The sequence below is a fragment of the Puma concolor genome, chromosome A1, assembly GCF_028749965.1.
Source record: "Puma concolor isolate L17-30 chromosome A1, mPumCon1.1.hap2, whole genome shotgun sequence".
NCBI classification, from domain to species: Eukaryota; Metazoa; Chordata; class Mammalia; order Carnivora; family Felidae; genus Puma; species Puma concolor.
In genome coordinates this window covers 115,308,383-115,331,058 of record NC_141667.1, presented here as the reverse complement: position 1 = coordinate 115,331,058, position 22,676 = coordinate 115,308,383, and the positions used below count along the sequence as shown (strand labels likewise).

The window sequence follows — 22,676 nt, the reverse complement described above, 5'->3', positions numbered from 1 at the left end:
AGGTACCCCTAAAGCTAATTTTAAAGCAGATCCCAGGTGGATCAATTTAATAGACTTCAGTATTTCTTTTAAATACCACCATCACACCATTATTATATCTAAATTGACTAATAATTTCTTAATGTCATTTAATGTTCACTTCATGTTTAAATTTTTGATTCATAATATTCATTCTTTAAAGGTTGGTTGGTTTGAGTAAGGATCTGTATAAGGCCCACCTGTTGTATTTGATTATTTGCATATTGACAGCCATTTATTTGTTGGGGGAAAAAAAAATGCAGATCATTTGACCTGTCCGGTATCCTGTGATCTGGATTTGCTGGGTTATTTCCCTCAGATGTCCTTAATTTGTTCCTCTTTGTTGAGCTTCCTGAAAGTTGGTAGTTAGATCAGATTTCAGGTTACATCTGGGGTGGAAGCAAGAATGTATTATAGGTAACATTGTTGTGCATCTTCATGTGTCACATCTAGAGACACTTGATGTCTAGTCTATTTGTGATTAGACCATTGTAATTTTAAAAAATAAGGTTTACTGAGGTATAGTTTACTTACGCTGAAGTTGGCCAGTATTAAGTGTACAATTTGATTTTTGACAGATGGGTACATTTGTATAACTACAATCAAGATAAAAACCCTGTTAGCTCAAAAACTTCCTCCTTCCCTTTGCAGTCATACCCGTACGCCTCAGGCCCTCACCCCCACTCTTCTGATCTAGTTTTTGTTACTGTATTTTTGCCTATTTCAGAATTTCATTATAATTGGAATCTTACAGTAGTAAGATCATTGTCACTCAGAAGAGAGCATAAGAAGATAAATTGGGCAAGGAGCTCCAGGTCTAATTTCCTTCCATTTTTATATGACAGGGACTTGCCATGAGGTGTTGAAGCCTTGTTTCACTGAGTTGGAGAGACTGGACCTAAATGGCGCAGCATGACTTTGCTCCAGCCTGGCTTAATTTTCCTACTCCACCATCATCAACAAAGGTACTCTTTCTTGCATTTCTCTGTCTTTTTGTGTGCCTCTCAGTTCATGTTCTACACAAAGGTAGCTTAAATGTAAAGCCTTAGTATTTTTGAGGAGAAAATTTGTGTTACCATCTAAATCCTTTCTTTTTTTTTTTAATGTTTATTTTTGAGAGAGACAGAATGCAAGTGGGGGAGGATCAGAGAGAGGCGGGGGGGGCACAGAATGTGAAGCAGGCTCCAGCCTCTGAGCTGTCAGCACAGAGACCGACGCGGGGCTCGAACTCACGAACCATGAGATCACGACCTGAGCCCAAGTCGGACACTCAACCGACTGAGCCACCCAGGCGCCCCAAAATTATTTCATGTTGAATTTGTCAGTTTTAGTATACCATCACCATACTTGTTTCATTTACTTTGGTTGTCTTTTGTGCTAATCAAATTTGTACACATTTTGCTTTTTCTTTTGAAGTTTATTTATTTATTTGAGCCCGTGCATGTGCAAGGGAGTGAGAGAGAGAATCCCAAGCAGACTGCATGCTGTCAGCACAGAGCCCGCTCAGGGCTCTGTCCCATAAACCCTGTTATCAAGATGATTGTAAATTGAAATCAGGAGACAGAAGCTTAACTGACTGAGCCCCCCAGGCATCCCCCACACATTTTTATTCAGACCTGTTGGGTACATTGAACTTTACTTTTGCATCTTACCTTTGCCTATACTATTTTTCAAAGAAAATTTTTTTTTAATATTTATTTTGAGAGAGAGAGAGAGACAGCACGTGAGCAGGGAAGGGGCAGAGAGAAAGGGAGAGGCTCCAGGTTCTGAGTTGTCAGCACAGGGCCCAACGCCCGGCCTCAAATTCCCCAGCTGTGAGATTATGACCTGAGGCAAAGTTGAACGCATAACCTGCTGAGCCACCCAGGGCCCCCTATCTGTACTATTCTTAAGAAAAATTTGAGGACTTTGAAGTCTTTCCATGCAACCAGAAGACTTTTTCGGATACATAAGACTTTGGCACAGCTCTAAAATTTCAGGAGTAATGAAAACTTTGCAGTGTTATAGATGAGGCCTCAGTAATCTAAGAAATGTTCCTTTTACTTAAAAACCCAAACATAATAGTTGGAATAAGACTTGTGAGGCACTGCAGTTGTCTTCCACACCCAGGTCATGATCTCATGGTTCTTGAGTTTGAGCCCTACATCAGGTGTCTGCTGTCAGCCCTGAACCCGCTTCTGATCCTCTGTCTCCCTCTTTCTCTGCCCTTCTCTGTCTCAAAAATAAACACTTAAAAAGCTTGCTAAGTAAGAGAGGGACCTTGGAATTTGTTAGAATCCATCTGTCTGGCTTAATAATTGTCTTTGACTTTGTTTTTTCTATAACGCAAAGGAATTGAGAGAGTCTTAATCATCTGTTTGCCTGTTAATCATACTCTACCATGCTAAGGTGTTCACCTAGGACCTTTTGAGGTACAGACAGTTCTTAGAAAAACAGTTGTTAAAAGTAGCTCTTATGGGAACAATTTTTGCACTTTGGAAAGTCGTTCCTCAGTCAGGACATGTCAGATCATAATAATTGGTCCATAGTTTTGCCTCATAATTTTGTACAGATGGATTCTCCGGAAGGTTAATTGAGTTCCTTGTTGTTCATACAATTACTGTGAGCCTAGACTAGAATCCAGGGTGCATTTCCTATTCCATTTCTTGACATAGGACTTATTTTGGAATGCCGTCAAATGATTAAACATCTCATTTCATAGCCTATAAAATGGGATTTGAGATTGGAGACTTCTGTTGATTAAGCTACTGAGATCACTTAAAAAAAATTTTTTTTTTTAACGTTTATTTATTTTTGAGAGAGCATGAGAAGAGGAGGGGAGAGAAAGGGGACACAGAATCTGAAGCAGGCTCCAGGCTCTGAGCTGTCAGCACAGAGCCTGACATGGGCTCAAACCCTCTAACAGCAAGATCATGACCTGAACCGAAGTTGGATGCTTAACCGACTAAGCTACCCAGGCACCCGTGAGATCAACTTTTAATGTTTGTTTATTTTTGAGGGAGTGCGAGTGAGCATGAGTGGGGGGAGGGGCAGAAAGAGGGAGACACAGAACCAGAATCAGGCTCCAGGCTCTGACCTGTCAGCACAGAGCCCTACCAGGGGCTAGAACTCACAAACCCCAAGATCATGACCTGAGCCACAGTTGGGATGCTTAACCAATTGAGCTACCAGGCGCCCCTGAGATCACTTCTTACAGATTTTCCTCCTTTCCTCTTAGGTATGGGTCTCTGCAGTTTGCTCCTCACCCTGTTAAACCCAGCTGCTCTAATCTAGCCATTTAGGGGTCATTCTTAATTTGTGCCCACTTCACAGCCTGGATACATAAGAGTTTCGTGCTCCCCACCTTCCTTTTTTCTTTTTTTGTTTCCTTTTCTGAAATAGGTATAAGACTTGTTTTCATTTGCAAGCCAATTGATAAAAATTATCAGTACCTGGAAAGTTAGTTACAACATATTAAAAAGTATGGGAATACATCTTCTTTAATCAAAAGTGATTACTTTAACGTATAAGTGTTATGGTCTGCCATTTTATTTATTAAAATTTTTTAGCTTTATTTACTTTGAGAGAGACAGTGTGAGTCGGGGAAGGGACAGAAAGAGAGGGAGAGAGAATCCCAAGTAGGCATCTCACTGTCAGCACAGAGCCCGATGTGAGGCTCGAACTCATGAACTGTGAGATATGACCTTAGCCGAAGTTGGACATTCAACTGTGTCAGCCAGGTGCCCCTAAAAAGTTTTTTTAAGTATATCCATTTATTTTGAGAGAGGGAGGGAGACAGGCAGGGCAGAGACACTGGGGGAGAGAGAATCCCAAGCAGGCTCTGCACTGTCAGTGCAGAGTCCAGTGTTAGGCTCCAACTCACTGACCTGAGCTGAAGTCAAGAGTTAGATGCTTAACTGACTGAGCCACCCAGGTGCCCCTGTGGTCTGCCATTTTAATCTGTAATTCTTTTTTATGTATGTATTTATTTGTTTTAAACTTTGATTTAGTTTTTATTTGAATTATAGTTACTTAAAGTACAATATTGGTTTTAGGAGTAGAATTCATTGATTTATCACTTACAGTGCTCAAAAAATTGAGATTAATTTTTGTCTTTGTTCAGATGTTAATCTGAGATTTATATGTGGTGAAATCCTTACTGCTTTCCTGAACCTGACTCTTTCTGGATATAGGTCTACATGAATGATGATGATGATTTTCAAAATTGGGATTGCCTATTCTGAATCTCAATTCTAATTTGTTCTGAATTACCTACAGAAAATAGTATTTGAACTCTTAACTAGCAGTGGTTGAAATTATTTGTTTAGACCTTACCCAGACCTTTTGTGACAAACACAAAACTTTTAGTAATGACTTCTTAAACTTTCCATCTTATCCTTTCATGTCTCAAAGTCTCACTATTCATCGAGTCTCTTTTATAATTAACCTCTTGTTTTCTGTCAGAGCCCTTTTAATCTTCTATGAAATAAGTGGAACAGACATTAATTGACTGTGGGTTTCTCTATTTCAACATAACAGAATTCTTTTATTTATTTGTTGTTTGAAGGGATGATAAGAGGACTTGAAATAAAAAAAATGTTTTTAGAAGAGCATTTTAGCAGTTTTCTGAGGTGTGTAGAGTTTTAGCCCCATCATGTGGTGAAATTATAAACTGCATGTGGTTGATTATATGTCTGGCATAACCTTCTTTACTTGAGCTGTTGATTGGGACCCAGTAAAAAGTAAATTTTACATAATGTTTTTGTATACACACAGGTGTAACTAAAACAAAAGTCAGTATACCTGTGGTGCACTAATATATTCTCTTGTGGTTTTCTGTTCCCTTTTATTCCATTAAAAAAATGTAAATTGTTACTGATACTGTCATCCTTTAATAGGTCCTGAGTTGCATTTTAAAGAACATTTAAAAAGTAACAATTTTATTATTGTAGCATAACTGAAATGGTTGTAGATACTGGAAAATTTTAAATAACTCTTTGGTTTAGAATCTTGTCCTTCTAGTTGTCTTACTCGAGGAAGGATGATAAAATGATCCCTGTAATAGGCTGCTCTGAAGTATCCTTTCATAGTATTGTTAGAAGGAGGAAGACTCCAGGGGCACCTGGCTGGCTCATTCAGAAGAGTACGTAACTGTTGATCTTGGGGTCCTCAGTTGCAGCCCCACAATGGGTGTGAAACCTACTTAAAAAAAAAAAGTAGGGGGGAAGGTGCCTGGGTGGCTCAGTCACTTAAGCTGTTAAGCGTCTGACTCTTGATTTCGGCCCAGGTCATGATCTCATTGTTCACATGGCGCAGAACTTGCTTGGGAGTCTCTCTCCCCCTGACCCTCCCTCTCTTTCTCAAAATAAATACACTTAAAAAACAAATTAAAAAAGAAGGAAGATTCCAGGGGTGTGATACTAAAAGAGCAAATGGGTGGTAGGAAATAAGAAAATATGGGAATTTTTATTCTTCTTAAATAAAAAGTGACATTAAACTTGTGACCTTCCACTGCAGTTAATACATATTCATATTCAGTATTTTGTAGTTACTTCTGTCACTAGCATTAGTGCATTATGTATTCTTTTTTGGCAGCATCTAAAAAATAGTGGTTTAATATTTACCAAAACTTTTTTATTTTCCAAGTTTATTTTTGTGAGAGAGTGAGTGAGCATGAGGGGGCGGAGGGGCAGAGAGGAGACAGAATCCCATCCAGGCTCTGTGCTGTCAGTGCAGAGCCTGACTCGGGTTCAAAGCCAGGAACCGTGAGATCATGACCTGAGCTGAAATCAAGAATTTAAAGTTCAGGCTAAAGAGAGGATCAGAAAGTTCAGTCAGACTGGTAGTGGAGTTCATTGAAACTTCTTGTTTACTATGTAAAGTTTTTATTAACTAGGGACTCATATTGTGAGCATCTGAGAAAACATTGCTAAATTAATTTTTTAAAAGGAATCCAGGATAATATTTAAAGTATGTAAAAGGTAAAGAGGGCGATAGAGATGGTTTCTTATTACAGATGTTGTAATAGCTTTTTTTTTGAGTCCTCATTATATGCCAGTGACTGTATATAACACTTGATGTGAATGCTAATAAAAATCATAGGCAGTAAATTCTCTTTTTTTCCCTCCCATTTACAAAGGAGGGAACTGAGGTTGAGAGAGAGGAATATGTGTCCCAAAGTGCTAAAGCTAGGATAGGAGTCCAGGTAGTAGCCTAATTTTCAAAAGTGCTTTTATGTAAATGCTTTTGTTAAATAGTAGAATGCTTTTGTGTAAACATCAGAATATATATATTTTCAAAGTTTATTTTGAGAGAGGAAGAGAGGGAGGGGCTGAGAGAGAGAGACAGGGGATGGGAGTAGGGGGAGTTAATCTCAAGCAGGTTCCATGCTGTCAGTGCAGAGCCCGATGCAGGGCTCAATCCCATGCACTTAACTGTAGTATTGTGGCCTCAACTGAAACCAGCAGTCCTACGCTTAACCGACTGAGCCAGCCAGGCGCCCTTACACCAGAATATCTTTATTCTGGTTTGGATAAAAGAAATTTTCTTCAGAGATGGCCTCGCCAATATCTTTCTATGATCATCAGTACATACAGATTGAACTATTCAGTGGCTGTGTAATCTTTTATTGAATATTTCTACATGGGTTATTTAATTAGTTTACATATTAATGGACTAAGCTGTAGGTTTAGGCATCTCTCAGATATATTTGTAGGGTGAAATTTAGCAGTATAATCATTGGATCAGAGGGTTTGTACATTTTGCTTGGTAATGTGTAATTGCTTTCAAATTTTATGAGGGGGGCTAGTGTTCTCAGTTTTGGCAAAACTGGTTGTTTTCACATTCTGTGAAATTAGATGTAAAATAGTACTTCATTGTTTTGATTTGCATTGTTTAATTATGGTTGAGTGTATTTTGGTGTTACGAAGAGTTTCTTAACTGCTTGTTCAGGGACACCTAGGTGGCTCAGTCTGTTGAACGTCCAACTCTTGATTTTGGCTCAGGTCATAATCTCTCAGTTGTGGGATTGAGTCTTGGCTTTGGCTCTGCTGACAGCACATATCATGCTTGGGATTCATTCTCTGTCTCTTTCTGCCCCTTCCCCACTCTTATCCATGTACTCTTTTTTTTTTCTCTCTCAAATAAATAAAAAAAGAACTGCTTATTCATGTAATCTATTTCTTAGTGATTTGTGACCTCTTTTTTCATATTGGAGAATTTGCTGTATGTAGTAAATATTTGTTTTGATAATTCTTCTTACATTTATTTTAATTCCTGTATAGTTAACATGCAGTGTTATATTAGTTTCAAGTGTACCAATGTAGTGTTTGAAGAATTCAGTACATGTTTTGATAATTCTTTAAAAAATCATGTAGAGGGGTGCCTGGGTGGCTGAGTCAGTTAAGCGTCTAACTTTGGCTCAGGTCATGATCTTGGGGTTTGTGAGTTCAAGCCCTGCTTCAAGAGTTCAAGCCCCCCGTGTCAGGCTCTGTGCTGACAGCTCATAGCCTTGGGCCTGCTTCGGATTCTGTCTCCTTCTGTCTATGCCTCTTAACCCACTCGCGCTCTGTCTCTCTCTTTCAAAAATAAATATTAAAAATTTTTTTAAAAATTAAAAAAAAGTGACTTTAAAAAACCATGTCAAATTTTTTTTTTTTTTTTTACATTTATTTATTTTTGAGAGACACAGTGAGAGCACAAGCAGAGGAGGGGCAGAGAGAGGAGACCCAGAACCTGAAGCAGGCTCCAGGCTCTGAGCAAGCGTTCAGCATAGAGCCTGTTGCGGGGCTCAAACCCACAAACCGTGAGGTCATGACCTGAGCTGAAGTCGGATGCTTAACTGACTGAGCCACCCAGGTGCCCCACCATGTAGAATATTTTAATGAAATACTAGAGCATACAAAGGAGTACAGATAATAATTAAATGAATACTTATTAAAAACACAAGACAGTCCTTTCTTAACATTTTGCTATGTCAGCTTTTACTTCTTTGGGAAGTAAGGCATTATGTATGCAGTGAAGTCCACTGTTGTTATTTCTTCACAGTCCTTTGTTTTTATTTTCCCCAGGTGTTCTCAGTGCATGTTCTTATAACTACATATGCAAATGTCAAATAGTATTGTTATATATGTTTTTTATTAGTAATTATCGTTTATATAAAGTCTGCATCTTTTACATTCATTATATTTTTGAAAAATTTTCTCTCATGTTGGTATCTGCAGAATTAGTGTAATTATCTTAAAACTCTATATGGTATCCTATTTTTTGTCTCTGTATTAGATTTGTCCATTTAAGTTTAGATTGTTTAAAATGTCACTCCATTGGAATGTTCTTGTAATATGTCCTTGTACACATGAATTAAGAATTTTTTAGGTTACTGCACTGCTCCTCACACTTTTTTTTTTTTAAGTATTTATTTATTATTGCGAGACAGAGACAGAACATGAGCATGGGAGGGACAGAGAGAGAGGGAGACACAGATTCTGAAACAGGCTCCAGGCTCTGAGCTGTCAGCACAGAGCCCAATGTGGGGCTTGAACTCACCAATTGCGAGATCATGACCTGAGCCGAAGTCAGACACTTAACTGACTGAGCCACCCAAGCGCCCCTCCTCACACTTTGAATGGATAAGAAAATAACGTGGGGATTTTATTAAAATGCAGATTCTGATTTCAGTAGTTCTTGGATGAGACCCTAATTCCAACATTCTTCAAAGTGATGCTGATTTCTGCTTCTCTGTGGACCAGTTTCAATAGAAGGCTCCAACTTACAGTTAGAAGAAAAATTGTTGGGACTTGGTTAGATATTGCCAAATTCATTTTTGTGTGGTGTAGTGATATATACTCTTGTATGCTGTGTAGAACTATTGTCTTTACTTTAATTCTTGCCAAAATTTTATCACAGTTAACTTCTCTGCAAATCCTTGTTTCTTGGACAAGGAGTTAACATTTCTGTGAAATGCCTCTTCACGTCATTTGTTAATTTCTTTTGGGTTGCTTTTTTTCCTCTTATTAGTTTAGGACAAAATTATACACATCATTACACACATGTATGTACATATTCTATGTATATATGTGTATAGGTCATCTTTAATGTCTTTAAAATTAGAGTTTTTTTCCAGTTTTTCATGAATTAGGTATATTCAAGTATTTCACAGTACTTGTTGCTATTTTAAACAGTATTTTAAAAAGATTTATCACTGGGGCGCATAGCTGGCTCAGTCAGAAGAGCATGTGACTCTTGATCTTGGGGTTGTGAGTTCAAGACCCACAATGGGCATAGAGCTTACTTAAAAAATAGTAAGTGGTGCCTGGGTGGCTCATTAGGTTAAGTGTCCAGTCCGACTTTGACTAAGGTCATGATCTCACAGTTGGTGAGTTTGAGCTGTGCATCAGAGAACCTGCTTTGGATCCTCTCTGTCCCTTTCTCTACCTACCTCCCATGGGTTTGCTCATTCACTCTCTCTCTCAAAAATAAATAAACATTAAAAAAAAATAAAAGACTTTATTATTACTGTTCGTTGCAGATATATTGTATCTTGTGCTAGTATTGTATCTAGCAACTTTAATTCTTACCCTGTGTTATATTTTGGATTTTTAAGCCTGGGCAATCATTTATTCACAAATGATAAGTTTCCTAGCTACCTTTTTAGTCCTATTGTATTTCTCTTTTTTTTTCTCCCGTTAGTTATATGTCTTATTCTTACGTTACTTTGCTGACTATATGTCAATCTGTGAAGGATCTGGGTTTTATCCTACTTGCAAGGTAATATAGATGCAGGGAGAAGACTGCTGAGTCAGTGACCAAGAGCTTTATTACTTATTAGCATGACAAGTATGATATTGGCACTGATTCTTTATGCCCCCTAAAACTTTGGGTAGTTGACGTGGAAGGGCCCACGTGGATGCTACCCTTGGTGCTGAGTGGGGAATTTATAATAAGCCTGCTCTTTGTCCCAGAGAAGGATGTTACCTATCATCCCTCAAATGGTGCTTACTGCAAACGTCACCTTGAGAAATGGGCCATAGAAAGAGCAGTGAAGGTCTTGCATTTTTGGCATATTAGAACAGAAGGAAATGCTCACCGTCTATGGTGGATTGCCTGTCCCAACAGCTCTACAATCAGCTCTGTGTGTTCTTGGCCAAACTTGTATTTTCATATGACTACCGTTCAGCCAGCCACTCTGATTATTTTGATAGAGGCTAGAACAAAATTCATTTAATTGTCTTAAACAGCATTTAATTAAGGCTACTGTTAACATCCCTAACAGCCAGGTGAGGCCAGGATTCAGCTGGATGTGAACAAGTCCTAGAGTGGATCAATAGGTAATTTTTCAGCCAGACAGTATATGGTCTACGCCTTCTGTATTATCCATTAAAATGCACTCGAGAATTTAAACTGATCTGAATTTTGGTGTCATTAACCTACATTTATAAGGATAATAGGTGGTCCAAAAATCAACTCTCATCCTTAATAGAAGACAATCTATGACTTATTTTCCCTCACATAGAAACGTTGAAGGGGTACACATCAGTTTAGTTAGGGATTTGTTACTAAGCTTGTTTTGGATAACTTTTACATTAGTTCGGTTAAGAAGCATAGACGGTGTCACCATTACTTGCAGCATCGTTTGCCACATGTGGCATAACAGAATACTGCTCAGGTGTTGGGAGAATCATGAATTTTTATCAGAATGAAACCAATTTTTTTAAGCGTTTTTTACACATTGACTTTCAGGAGCTGCTGTTGATATCAGGCACAGGAGAATATTTAAGGATTGTTTATGGCCACATGAGTTTTTCTGATTTTGAAGTATGAGTAGGGATGATCCTTCTAGCAGTAGATGAGTGTTTTCTTCTCCGTTTCTGTTTGACTCAGGCCTTGGTGCTGTTTCTAGGGGTTAGAGCATTAATTGTTTTCCTTTCTTCCAGTACTTTCTGGGGTCAAAGATGTTCCCTCTACAGATGCTAGGGTTTTTTCTTTTTTAATATTATTTTATTATTTTTGAGAGAGAGAGACAGACAGTGTGAGTGGGGGACAGGCAGACAGGGGAGACATAGAATCCAAAGCAGCTCCAGGCTCCGAGCTGTCAGCATAGAGCCCGACGACACGGGGCCCGAACCCACAAGCTGTGAGATCATGACCTGAGCTGAAGTCGGACGCCTCAACCAACAGAAGCCACCCAGGCGCCCCTAGCGTTTTTTCTTTTACACCCATGAAATTGGTGTGTCTCATTTATTGTTGTTGTTTTTTAATGTTTATTTACTTTTGAGAGAGAGAGTGAGACAGAGTGTGAGCAGGGGAGGGGCAGAGAGAGAGGGAGACACAGAATCTCAAGCAGGCTCCAGGCTCTGAGCTGTCAGGACAGAGCCTGACGTGGGGGTCGAACCATGAACCGTGAGAACGTGACCTGAGCCGAAGTCAGACACTTAACTGACTGAGCCACCCAGGCACCCCTTATGTGTCTCATTTGGATAGCTGACTTCACTTAAAAGAAAATTCCCTACTTGTACCCAGATTTTTTGGTTTGGAAGAATTGGATGTGAGTGGAACCAAGGACATTTTTACGTAATTGCAGTGATGTATCATATTGCTCACCCTAGTCCACATTGGACCTTATTGAGGACTGGGTGAGAGATAGTCACACAAATGGTCACTGTCTTCAGATACAGGACCATCTCCCTCCAAAAAGAGAATCCAGGTGGCCAAACCAGATTATTTGAATTCTTTAGATTTCTTTTTTGGCCAGTGCATCACCCTGAGAGGTACATTGGCCTGCAGTTTCTCTTAGGAGAAAGAAACAATATGTCAAGGGATAATCAGGGCAAATCCTGGTATTTTGTTTTTTAAAGTTTATTTTATTTATTTTTGAGAGAGAGAATTCCAAGTAGGCTCCACGGTGTCAGTGCAGAGCCTGACGCAGGGCTTGATCCCATGAACCTGTGATATTAAGACCAGAGCCAAAAGCAAGAGTCAGATGCTCAACTGACTGAGCCACCCAGGGGCCCCCAGAATCCTGATATTTTAAAAATAGGTCTGTATTATCTCTTAACTCATTTTTTAAAATCCTAAATACTACCTAGGAAATGGCTAAGAAAAGATGATTTCTTTATGGGTTTGTTGCATTCATTGACCAAAGTGTCTCATTAAGGTGTGTGAAATGAGGAATGTAGAGTTGTAGATTGTCCAGAGTTGAATGTTGAGATTGTTAGTATTGCTTGACAATACTGGATGCCTGCGGATAGTAGAGGGTATAGAGTGTCCATTTAGTATTTGAATATCGACCCATTGCAGGTTGAACTTTATGACAAAAGATGTACTATTACTGGAATGTTAGTGCTTGGAATACCAAAAACATGACATGGATTTATTTCAAGGGTCATGATAGTGTGACCAGAGTTAGAGTTAGCCAGTCAGATTGCAGCAACAACACTGTAACCTGAAAATATTTCAACAGTGAAGAAACACTATAGATAGCTCCAAGAAGTGATCAATGATTTGATGCAGTTCCTCTTGTGTAACGTGGCCTCCTTTGCAGCACGACAAGTAGATGAGCTGTTGGCAGGAGTCTCAGGCTGGCATGCAGAGGTGGCTTCTGCATCAGAAAGGAAAAGTCGTTTATTTTGTGACCAGTCTATGGTAGTGAATTGTTACAGGTCTGGTGTGGTGGATCTAGGTAGCATGCTACAGACTTCAGCAGTATTCTGATTTTAGTTCTTTATGCTAGCGCATCTTACTGTGAGCATCTGAGTGACTCACATGGTCTCATCAGCTATAGTTTCAGTTTGTGACTCCAAAGAATTACCTTTAATCTGCCAGTCTCTAGTTTCTCAGGTGACTGGCCAGATGACTGGACATTGGCAACAGTCGAAGAGGCAGAAAAATAATGGAAAATGTCTAGTCCTTAAAGCTTATCTAAGGCCAGGGTCCTGCTTTTCATTTTAGCCCTTTGTGCTGACTGACAATCCATTTGGTCTTCCAGAGTTGTTGAGGCTGGATGGCTGCTGCCACCCAGTGGACACTGTCCTCTCTTAACCTAGTTGAACCAGACCCCGGGGAATTAAGGGAACTATGATTTGAGAGCCTTATTGAACCAGGAGCTTGTTAAGGTGGCAGGCAGAGGAATAAGGTTTACTCTAAAGGGTAGTTGCCACTTCTTTGTGCAAAACAAATGTCCCAGTAGTCAGGTCAGCTGCATGCTCAAATACTTTTCATTAGGTTGAGAGCCCTAATGGGCCCCTTTTTTTGTTCTTAGTTTAAGTTGTTCACTTTAAGAGCTCAGCAGTAGGGCAAGAGCCATATTCCCTTTAGAAAGGGGATGTATGTGTCAGGCACATGGCACTTCTGTACTGGGAAGTAGCCTCTCTGAATATCCCATTATCCATCAAATCTTCAATTCTGTCTCTGATATTTTTTCTTTCTTTTGAGAGGCTTTGGTGTTTCTGCTAGACGACCTGGAAGGGGGACAGAAACCTGTCATCCTGTCATATCCCTGAATGGAAGAATCTTGAGCATTTTCATTACAAGCATGTAACGTTAGTACCAAGTTAAAACACAACAAACAATGGTAAATTGAATTGGCCTAAAGGCCCCACCTGCAAGATCACTTTAATTTCCCATTCCTACTGCTGAATTTTCTCCAAACTCCAAAATCAGTCAAATTGGGTTTAGTGGCATCTTTTCTCACTATAGTGACACTGACGGAGAAGTTTCGTCCATGCGCTTTAAGGTCATACTCTAAGCTTTCAGGAAATGATTTCTTCATCTGTGAATGAGGGAAAGTGCAGGGTGGAGGAGAAAACCACTCCTTTGGGCATTGCATGGGTGGCTTGTAGGCTTTTTGTTTTCTGATTCCTCAACTCAGAGTTGATGTTGCCTCTTCTCTTGTGTACCTTTTGGCTTCATCAAACACCCAGGATGGGGCCTTTCCTCCCCCCATACACCACATTGACTTGGCTTTGCCCCACATTCCTCAGTATTTTCAGCCACCCTTCGCTTAGTACTGTGTTGCTCCTCATGGGAGTGAGATGGTGACTTGAGCATGTATGTCTAGCAGAGCTATAGAAGTTTGTCAGTTTCCTTAACTATCAGTGTACTTGACATTCTCATTAAAGTTGCTAAGGGTGATGTAGTGGGAAGTGGGGGGGGCGGGGATCAGGGAGTACAGAAGGCACAGAACACTTCCACTCCAGCATGCTAGGCTCTGCATTTACTTTGTTTCCAAGAAGTCAGTAGTGTTAACATAATTCCTTCTCATGAGTTTTTAATCTTCCTAAAACTCCATTTATCCTCATTGCTGATACCATTTATTTCAGTGTGGAGTTGCTTTGGCTCAGCAGCCACAGCAGTTATTGCCTTTCACTTGGGGCCCCAGTCATAATAAAAAATCCCTTTGTTCTACCATTCATGGGAGAATTAGAACAACTAAGGCACTGTTTGGGTGCCTTGTTTCAATTCTACTCCTTGCCACTTGGCTGTTAAACATTGAGGGATGCTTACTTCCACCTATCACTTGGATGATAGCAGTTGCTGCCAGGATCATGAGAGTCTTCTCTTACCCTAATCTGGCCTGCAGACCCTTGTTTTAATTTTTTTGTAGAGAATTTTAGCTCTGTTATTGTTGCATCCTCATCACCAAAACTGTTACGGTCTGTGAAGGGTTTGTGTTTTTATCATACTTGCAGGCCTAGCATGGTAGCCTGTTGTTGTTTCATGGATGCTGGTGAAGACTTGAGATGGTCAAGGACTCTCTTTCATGGCACAATAAACAGCATCAAGATAAGGCTGGGGCAATAGGGAAATGATACCACAAGGTCCCACAGTGGCAATGTGGAAAGGCCCAGGGGATGACCCAGTATGTGCAGTGGTTTACATTTCAACTGATGTACTCTGCTCATTGTCCTGGAGATGGTTGTAACATAAGTCCAACCCAGAGAAATGGTCAGGGCATTTTAAAAGTTGGAAGTTTTGATTGTGATTTTATCAGATTCATGGGTTAATACTGGGGAAGAAGAGCAACCTTTAAAAACAGTTGTGGCTTTTTATGTTCTTTGTAAATCCCTAATTTTTAAAAATAGTTTTTATAAATAATTATTATTTTTTGAGATTTTAGTTATAAGTAATCTTTACACCCAATGTGGGGCTTGAACTCACAACCCCGAGGTCCATAGTCACATGATCCACTGACTGAGCCAGCCAGGTGCCTCTATACGTTCTTTAGATAATTTTCAAAAAACACTTGTTGTGGGGAAGAGGAGTTTGGAAATCAATCTGGAGAACTTAAATTAGAATTTAAGCTTCATTTGCCATAACTTTCTGTTGTTCAAGAAAATCTTGAGCCATTTATATTTAAATTAAGTAATGTATGATACAGAATGTCAAATTCTGTTACTTAAGAGAAGTGTACTACGTTTTGCCTTGTTTCCCTTACAGTGGTATTTTACTTTTAAAGTTTTTGGGTAAGTAGATGTGGTTGTTAAGCTCTTTCAAATTAGCTTCCATTAGACAAGGAAAATAGACCAGCAGTGGAATCTATCTTTTAATAAGTTACCAGTTAACCAAATACATGGACAGTAAATACAGAATGTTCTTAACCATTTAGAATTCTTGGAAATAATGTAGGCTGGATTATTACTAGTTTTTAAAGTTATATTTAGGTTTTATGTGTATGTTCATGTATGTGTTTATGATTTGTTTCAGTCGTCACTGAATTTTGAGAAGCATTCTGAAAATTTTTCATGGACAGAAAATCGTTACGATGTGAATCGTCGACGACACAACTCTTCAGATGGCTTTGATTCTGGTATTGGACGTCCTAATGGAGGTAAAATTTGCTAAGAAGTGAGAGTGTAGGATGATTTTCTTCATGTTGTTTTAAGAATGTTTTGTGATTCAGTAGTTAACCAGAGCCATCTTTGAATTTATGTTACTTTACCATTCTTAAATAAGGTAACTTCGGAAGGAAAGAAAAAAATGGATGGCGGATGCATGGAAGAAATGGTACTGAAAACATAAATCATCGAGGGGGATACCATGGTGGAAGTTCTCGTTCTCGTAGCAGTATTTTCCATTCTGGGAAAAGCCAAGGACTACATGAAAACAGCATACCTGACAATGAAGCAGGGAGGAAAGAAGACAAGAGAGAACGCAAACAGTTTGAGGCTGAGGATTTTGTAAGTTTCTTGTAACTTTAATACAAATGAGGTTTCTGCAAGGCCATTTTAACATCAAGGCTTTCTTAGGAGATTTTATCACTATGGTTCATATCTATAGAAATCACAGTTGGTAGGTTCAGTTATGTTTAATCTTCAACATTTTGTGAGGCTCTTTGTTTATATAATTCTCTTTCCTCAATTCCTCTCCCTCCTCCTACTTACTCCTGTGTCTTAACCATATAATCATTTAAAAACTTTCGATAAATCTGTGTCATTTTATTTCTTAAATTTGAACAGTTTCCCTTAGAAACAATGGCTGAGCTTGCTAGCTTTTTTGTAAGTGCATCATAACATCTCTGAAAAGCTTTTAAGCTTTTGGAAAGAATATTTTACTAGTACATTTTATTTAGACTGTCTCTTTTAAGTAATGTTTTATTATTCATTTATTACCTTTTTTTAATAAGATTATTTTAACGTTTATTTTTGAGACACACACACGCATGCACGCACACAGAATGTGAGTGGGAGGTGGTGCAGAGAGAGAGGGAGACTTAGAAGCTGAAGTGGGCTCCAGGCTCTGAGCTGTCATCACACAGCCTGATGCAGGGCTTGAACTCAACTAATGGTGAGATCAGACCCAAGGTGAAGTCAGACGCTTAACTGACTGAGCCACCCAGGTGCCCCCATTCGTATATTACTCTTAAGTTACTTCCAGGATAGTTCTCCTTGTCTTTCAGCTACTTTATTCAAAAGTTTCTCAGTGGTTAGGGAAGGTAAACCACTTGTTGGCTTAGGTCAGATACAATTAGAAAAGTTAACTCCACTCTTAAAAACAAATTATGAACTAGTTACAAACAGAATTTTTTCTTTCTTTATGTATGTCTGTCTCCCTTTCCTCCCCTCCCTTCCCCTCCTTTTTTTGAGAGAACACGTGCAAGTGAATGATGCGGGGCAGGGGGGAGATAGAGAATCCCACAAGGGGCAGAGGGAGAGAGAAGTGGGGCTCATCTGAATTGGGGCTCGTGCTCACCTGCTGCAGGACTCGAGTTCACTAACTGTGAGGTCATGACCTGAGTTGAAGTCAGATGCTTAACCGACTGAGCCACTCAGGTGCCCTACAAAAATTCAGAATTTTCTTAATTATTCTTTATTTTTAAATCTCACTATGTGACTGTCTAAACACACTGCTTCTCTAGTTGCATGAAAAATTGGTCTCGTGTAAAATCTTACTGATCTTGGCATTTTTTCTTGTGGTTCATCTCTGGTAATTTATTATTTGTCTATGTTCGTTCTTCAGTATATATTTGACTGGCTCTGAGTCTAGCTGTTTTGAAAGGTGAAACAAGATAGCAAGGTCCTACTCTCACTGAGTTTCTGTTCTATTAGATGTATTCACAACATAAAAAGAAAGTAATTAGTATTTTGTAGAAAATTTAGGTAAAAAGTGACAGGACAGCTACTTTTTGGAGATCAGGAGACGTTTCTCTAGGGAAGTGACATTTAATCTAGGGCCTGGTTGGTAAGGAGTCAGCTTTATTAATCCTGGGAAGAGGGCCTAAGGTGGGGAGCAAGCTTGTAATGTTTGAGGGGGAAAAGGTCAGTATGGGTAAAGTGACTATTCAACCAGATTAGAGAGGTAGCAGAAGGTTTTGATTGAGTAGGACCTGGGCAGGTAAAGGGAAAGACTTTCAGTTTAATTATAGGTGCAGTAGGACGAAGCTCCTTTGGATCAAAGGAAAACTTTGGATCATTTGATCTGATTTTAATTTTTTAGAAGAGTATTTTAGTTGTTCAATCTTGAATGAATAACAGTGAGTGAGAGCAGGGAGACTAGTTAGGAAATAGCGGTATTAGTTCAGAAGAAAATGATGGCTTGGCTTGAACTGCATAGCTGTGACTAGCAAAGATAGTGTTTTTGTTACTTTGTTAAAACAGCCTTGTTGTCGCTGTTGCTGATCGCTTCCGAGGTCATGATCCTAGCCCTGAAGATAGATAGACCTATAGTGTAATTTCTAATACTGTATTTTTTAGAAAGTACCTATTGCTTCCACGAAAGTCTTCTCAGTCCTGTTAAGTTTGTATCAAGGAATCATACTGGTATGCATGTATACTCTTTTGGGACTTCATTTACAATAATGTCATTAGAGTGTAAATAGTTTACTTTTGTTGGTAAGTAAAATATATCAAGATTCATTTTATTCAACATGTGTTAAATACCTTCTTTAAGGCAGGCATTGTTGCTAGGTAACACAGAAAATACCTGGGAATTTAGGATTCTAAAATTGGTTTTGAGTACACATTGAATGCTGAAATCACTTTTCTTTTTAATATCCTGTGAATCACTTGTTGAAATAAAAATTTGTACTTTGTTTTGAGAATGAGTGTGTTACAACGAATGCATCCAGCAACGAAAACCTAATACCTGTTGGGAGTAGTCTGATTTTTCTCTTCCTTGCTTTTGACCTTAGGCTAAGAAAGGGTGATTTTTTCCAGTTGATGAAAAAACCACATTGTCTTGTTTGCTCTTTTTTTTTTTTTTTTTTTTAAATCCACGAATTCTCAAGTAGTTGGGGATAAGAATATTTAAAGACCATTTCCTTGTTTTCTCTTTAGTAGAAGTGAGTATAGATAGTAACCATTTTGATGGTTAGCAGAATAAGTTAGTGAGGTTCCTGAATGGTCTTTAATAGTTAAGAGTTCATCGTATCATATCAGGGTTTTTATCAGTATGGTTTTGAGATTACTTTTAAAAGGTTTATTTTTAAAAAATGTGAGCAGCGTGAACATTTATTTTCATTCCAATTTTTTCAGCCATCTTTAAATCCTGAATATGAAAGAGAACCAAATCAGAATAAATCATTAGCTGCAGGTGTATGGGGTAAGTAATTTTTAATTTAACTTTGAGGGGTATAAAATGTTATTTGTATGTTTCACTTTTTTGTGTTTTTAAAAATAAAGAGTAGTCTAGAATTAAACTTACTCTTATAAATATGTTTTTGAGTGCTCAGCTACACAAAACGGTAGCACTTACCTTTTAAAAAGATACTGGGGATAGAAGGAGTTTGATTTGAAATACTTGACTTGCACAGATTAGTACCATTAAGTATACTTAAACGAGTTTTTTTAATGGTTGTAAGTTAATGTAATGAATCAATGTTGTTTCAAACGCAGCCTGATAATCTTAAGGAAACAAAAAACTTAGTTTAAATTAATTTTTAGTTTTTCACAGTTCAAAACTTAAAACTGAAAAGATAAGTACTTCTAATCATAGTGTGACATAAAATTAATCTTTTTACTTATGAAAATGGTTATACGTAGAGAGTATTAAATACTTGTATAAATTTGCCTATGGAACTAATCTGTTTGGAATTATTTGTCTTTTTGATTGTCAGAGCTTAATGACTTTTTTTTTTTTTTTGGTAATAACCCCTTTTCTTTAAAACTGCTGAGTTTAATTTGATAGCATCTTACAGAAGATTAAAGCGCACTCATAGAGTACAAATCAGACAGCTTTTTAAAGATTCAAGTGAAGTTTAAAATAATGGAAAAAATTTTAAATATGAAGATTTGATATCTGAAAAATAAATTTAATTATTTGATGCCAAATTCAAAGGCAACGAATCCACTTTGGAACTTATACACATGTTCATTTGTATTTTCCTATTGAAAATTATCAACTTACCAAAATAAAAGGATTGTGGCTTGTGACAGCATACTAGTGCTAATGATAAAGGCATTATTTTAAACTTTGCCACTTCCTATGCTGTTCTTTAATGTATTTATGGGTGATAACTCTGGGGCATTACTTTGTTTTCTTTTGATCTCCCGATTTATTTAAGGGCTTTTTGAGGGTGGGGGTGGGGGTGGTCAGACACTTTTGTTAGAACCATGTGAATGGCATTGTTTTTTCTGTATTGCAAATTAGTATTTCTACCACTCTCCCCAGGCCTACACGCCCAGACACACACATACCCAACCAAAAAAATCTCCCAAGCTCCTCTCTTAGGTATGTTTCCTTATTATTCAGTTTTTCTGGGAACAGCTGATTGCATAAGAATATAGAACCACCTGGAAGGTGTTAAATAGAGTCTCTTAAGAAATTAGGAATAATTTGGATTTGATTAGAATGAAAGTAAATAAAAAATTAATGTCAGTGAGCTTTTGTCATATAAAACTACCTATAGATACTATTGGTACTGATCCTTGGTTAATTTAATAATTTTAGAAATGATTTAAAGGCAAGTACATCTTTGAAAATATTGAGAATAAAATGTATTAATATAAAGATTTTGGTTCTACTGTTTCAGGGTTGGTCTAAGGATTTTGAGCACTAGTTGAAAAGATGTTTAAAAGGAAGATGTTCTGTGCCTTAGGTAAACTAAGAAGTGTGTTTGCATTAGAAAAAAGAAAATGGTTAATTGTGGCTTGATTAACTGTTAAATTCCCAGTACTTCCCATAGGAATACAATGAAGTTTTCATTGTATTACACTTCACTATTCCTTTCTCACTTTCCCCCCTGGGTTCCCAAATATCGTTTTCCCCATTGCAACATTTAAAATAGCAATGTTCCTGAGGAAGACATGAGAGAATTTTAGGAAAGACTTCAATAGAACTTTTCTAGTGCTACTTCCTTCCAGGTAAGTAAAAATTTAATAACCGAAATGTAATATGTTTTAAACAAACCAGTTTGTCCCTGAAACTGTCCTTTTGTAGATCAGAAATTGCAAGAATCTAAACAAAATATCCCAATTAAAAAAAATACCTTGAGGGAAAGTAACTAAACTGTTTAAAATATAATTACATAAGTGTAATTCTACTTAGAACTTATTTAGCTTTTTAAAAAACCCCTTCCTGCAGCTTATATCTGTGACTTTTTTATTGTTTTGATCTTAATCAGGAGCACTGTTATTGGGTGTCCAAGGTTAATGCTTACTAAATTAATCTATATCTTTAATACTTGAAAACTAAAAGGTACTTGAGTGTGCCTGTGACCATTTAAAAATACTCAGTTGTGTGACTGATATATTTGGGAGGTGAGAAAGAGAAAAAATGATGTGTATATGTTTGTATCCAATTTGATACATAATTAGTAATTGTTGATTTGTGTGTTTTCAGAAGTACTACTGGCTATTTTTGTGTTGATGAATTATGTCAGCAATGTATTATTGGCAGAGTCTGACATTTAGTTCTAAAGATACTAAATAATGAAAAATTTCACTCAGTAATTTAAGCATAATGTTGTTTAAACTTAGCATTTATTTTTGTGTCTATTCCTTGATAACTTGATGAGCTTTCCTGTTTTTTGCTTATATTTGATATACTACTTAAGAGCATCAATATTCATTTTTAAGAATTTTATTTGTTTGGCTTTCTAAAAGCAAATTGGTGACTATTTCTTAAAGATGGGTTATTTTCTAGAGAATTCCAATTATAGTAGCCGAAAGCATACACATTGAGTTGACATGCATGTTTGCATTAAGTGAATTCGATTATGATGAAAGCCAGTGAATTTTGTTTTTTAAAGGAACTCTGTAAGTAGAATTAGGAGAAAGGATAATCCTTACCGAATTTCTTTGTAAAAGTATCTGTTGGTAGTTTATATGTGGAAATGACTCCACTTTCCTTGAATGTCTTACGAAAATAGTTTTTAAACTTAGAACAAGAAGAAAAAGGTAATGCAACATACGTTAAAGGTTGATAAGGGAAAATGAATAGAGTTTGATTAGACAACTTTGACAGAAGTCAATTTTACTTGGTCGGAGTTAGAAGTATTATTTGTTCATCGTGTAAGTTCTTTTAGAAGTATGAGTGATGTAGGGAGCCTTATTAAAGAAAAAACACCATACCCCTATTGTTGGCTTACATTATAAGTTAATGAAACTCATTTGTTTCAAACTTCTATTGTGAAACAAAACAGATTTGTACATTAAAAAATTGAAAACCAAAAAGATTCAAACCACGTCAGTTTCTTTAAATCGGAAACATTTAGTTTTCTGCGTTAAAATTAGTGTTCACAATAGGAATTTGTTTTTATTGCTGAGGTTTGGGTTTGATATTTGTGTATTACTGTATTTTATGTGACTAAGTTTCTTCTTCAAATTAGTGTGAAAACTTAATTCACATGTGATTCACCCTTCATTTGGCCATATGCTTTTGTTCACCCATTAAAGTTAACTCTTTTGTCAAGATCATGAAACCAAGTCAGTAACTTGGCATCAGAAAAGGGTGGATTTTGATCTCACTTGGTAGTATGCAGACTTTTTTTCTGACCATTTAGTTACAGGCCTAGTATGCTTATTTTTAGTTGGGGATGGTAACAATTTGAAGTATTTGGCATAGCAGTAAATACTTGAATTCCCATTTTCCCCACTAGTATATAATATAGTAGTTAAGGACATTTGTTATGGAATGAGATAGATCAGGGCCCCTAACATTAGGTGTTTTACCTGATGGTTAGACTTTTGGGTAGATTACTTAATCTGAGTGAATTTTCTCATCTCAGAGATGAGGGTGATCACAATTTT

General features: G+C 37.6%; 1 protein-coding gene across 3 annotated transcripts in view; it reads left to right on the top strand.

Annotated features, from left to right (window-relative positions):
- Nucleotides 1–22,676, top strand: part of GPBP1 (GC-rich promoter binding protein 1) — a 71,621-nt gene that overhangs the window by 27,317 nt on the left and 21,628 nt on the right. For 2 of the 3 annotated variants that reach the window (XM_025923542.2, XM_086700623.1), the window contains exons 3-7: nt 864–983; nt 15,697–15,820; nt 15,946–16,169; nt 18,963–19,029; nt 20,098–20,157. In XM_025923542.2, the coding sequence (XP_025779327.1) occupies nt 921–983; nt 15,697–15,820; nt 15,946–16,169; nt 18,963–19,029; nt 20,098–20,157 (538 nt within the window). In that variant the 5' untranslated portion in view covers nt 864–920. The remainder of the gene's footprint in view (nt 1–863; nt 984–15,696; nt 15,821–15,945; nt 16,170–18,962; nt 19,030–20,097; nt 20,158–22,676) is intronic. The other variant, XM_025923543.2, reaches the window with a different exon arrangement.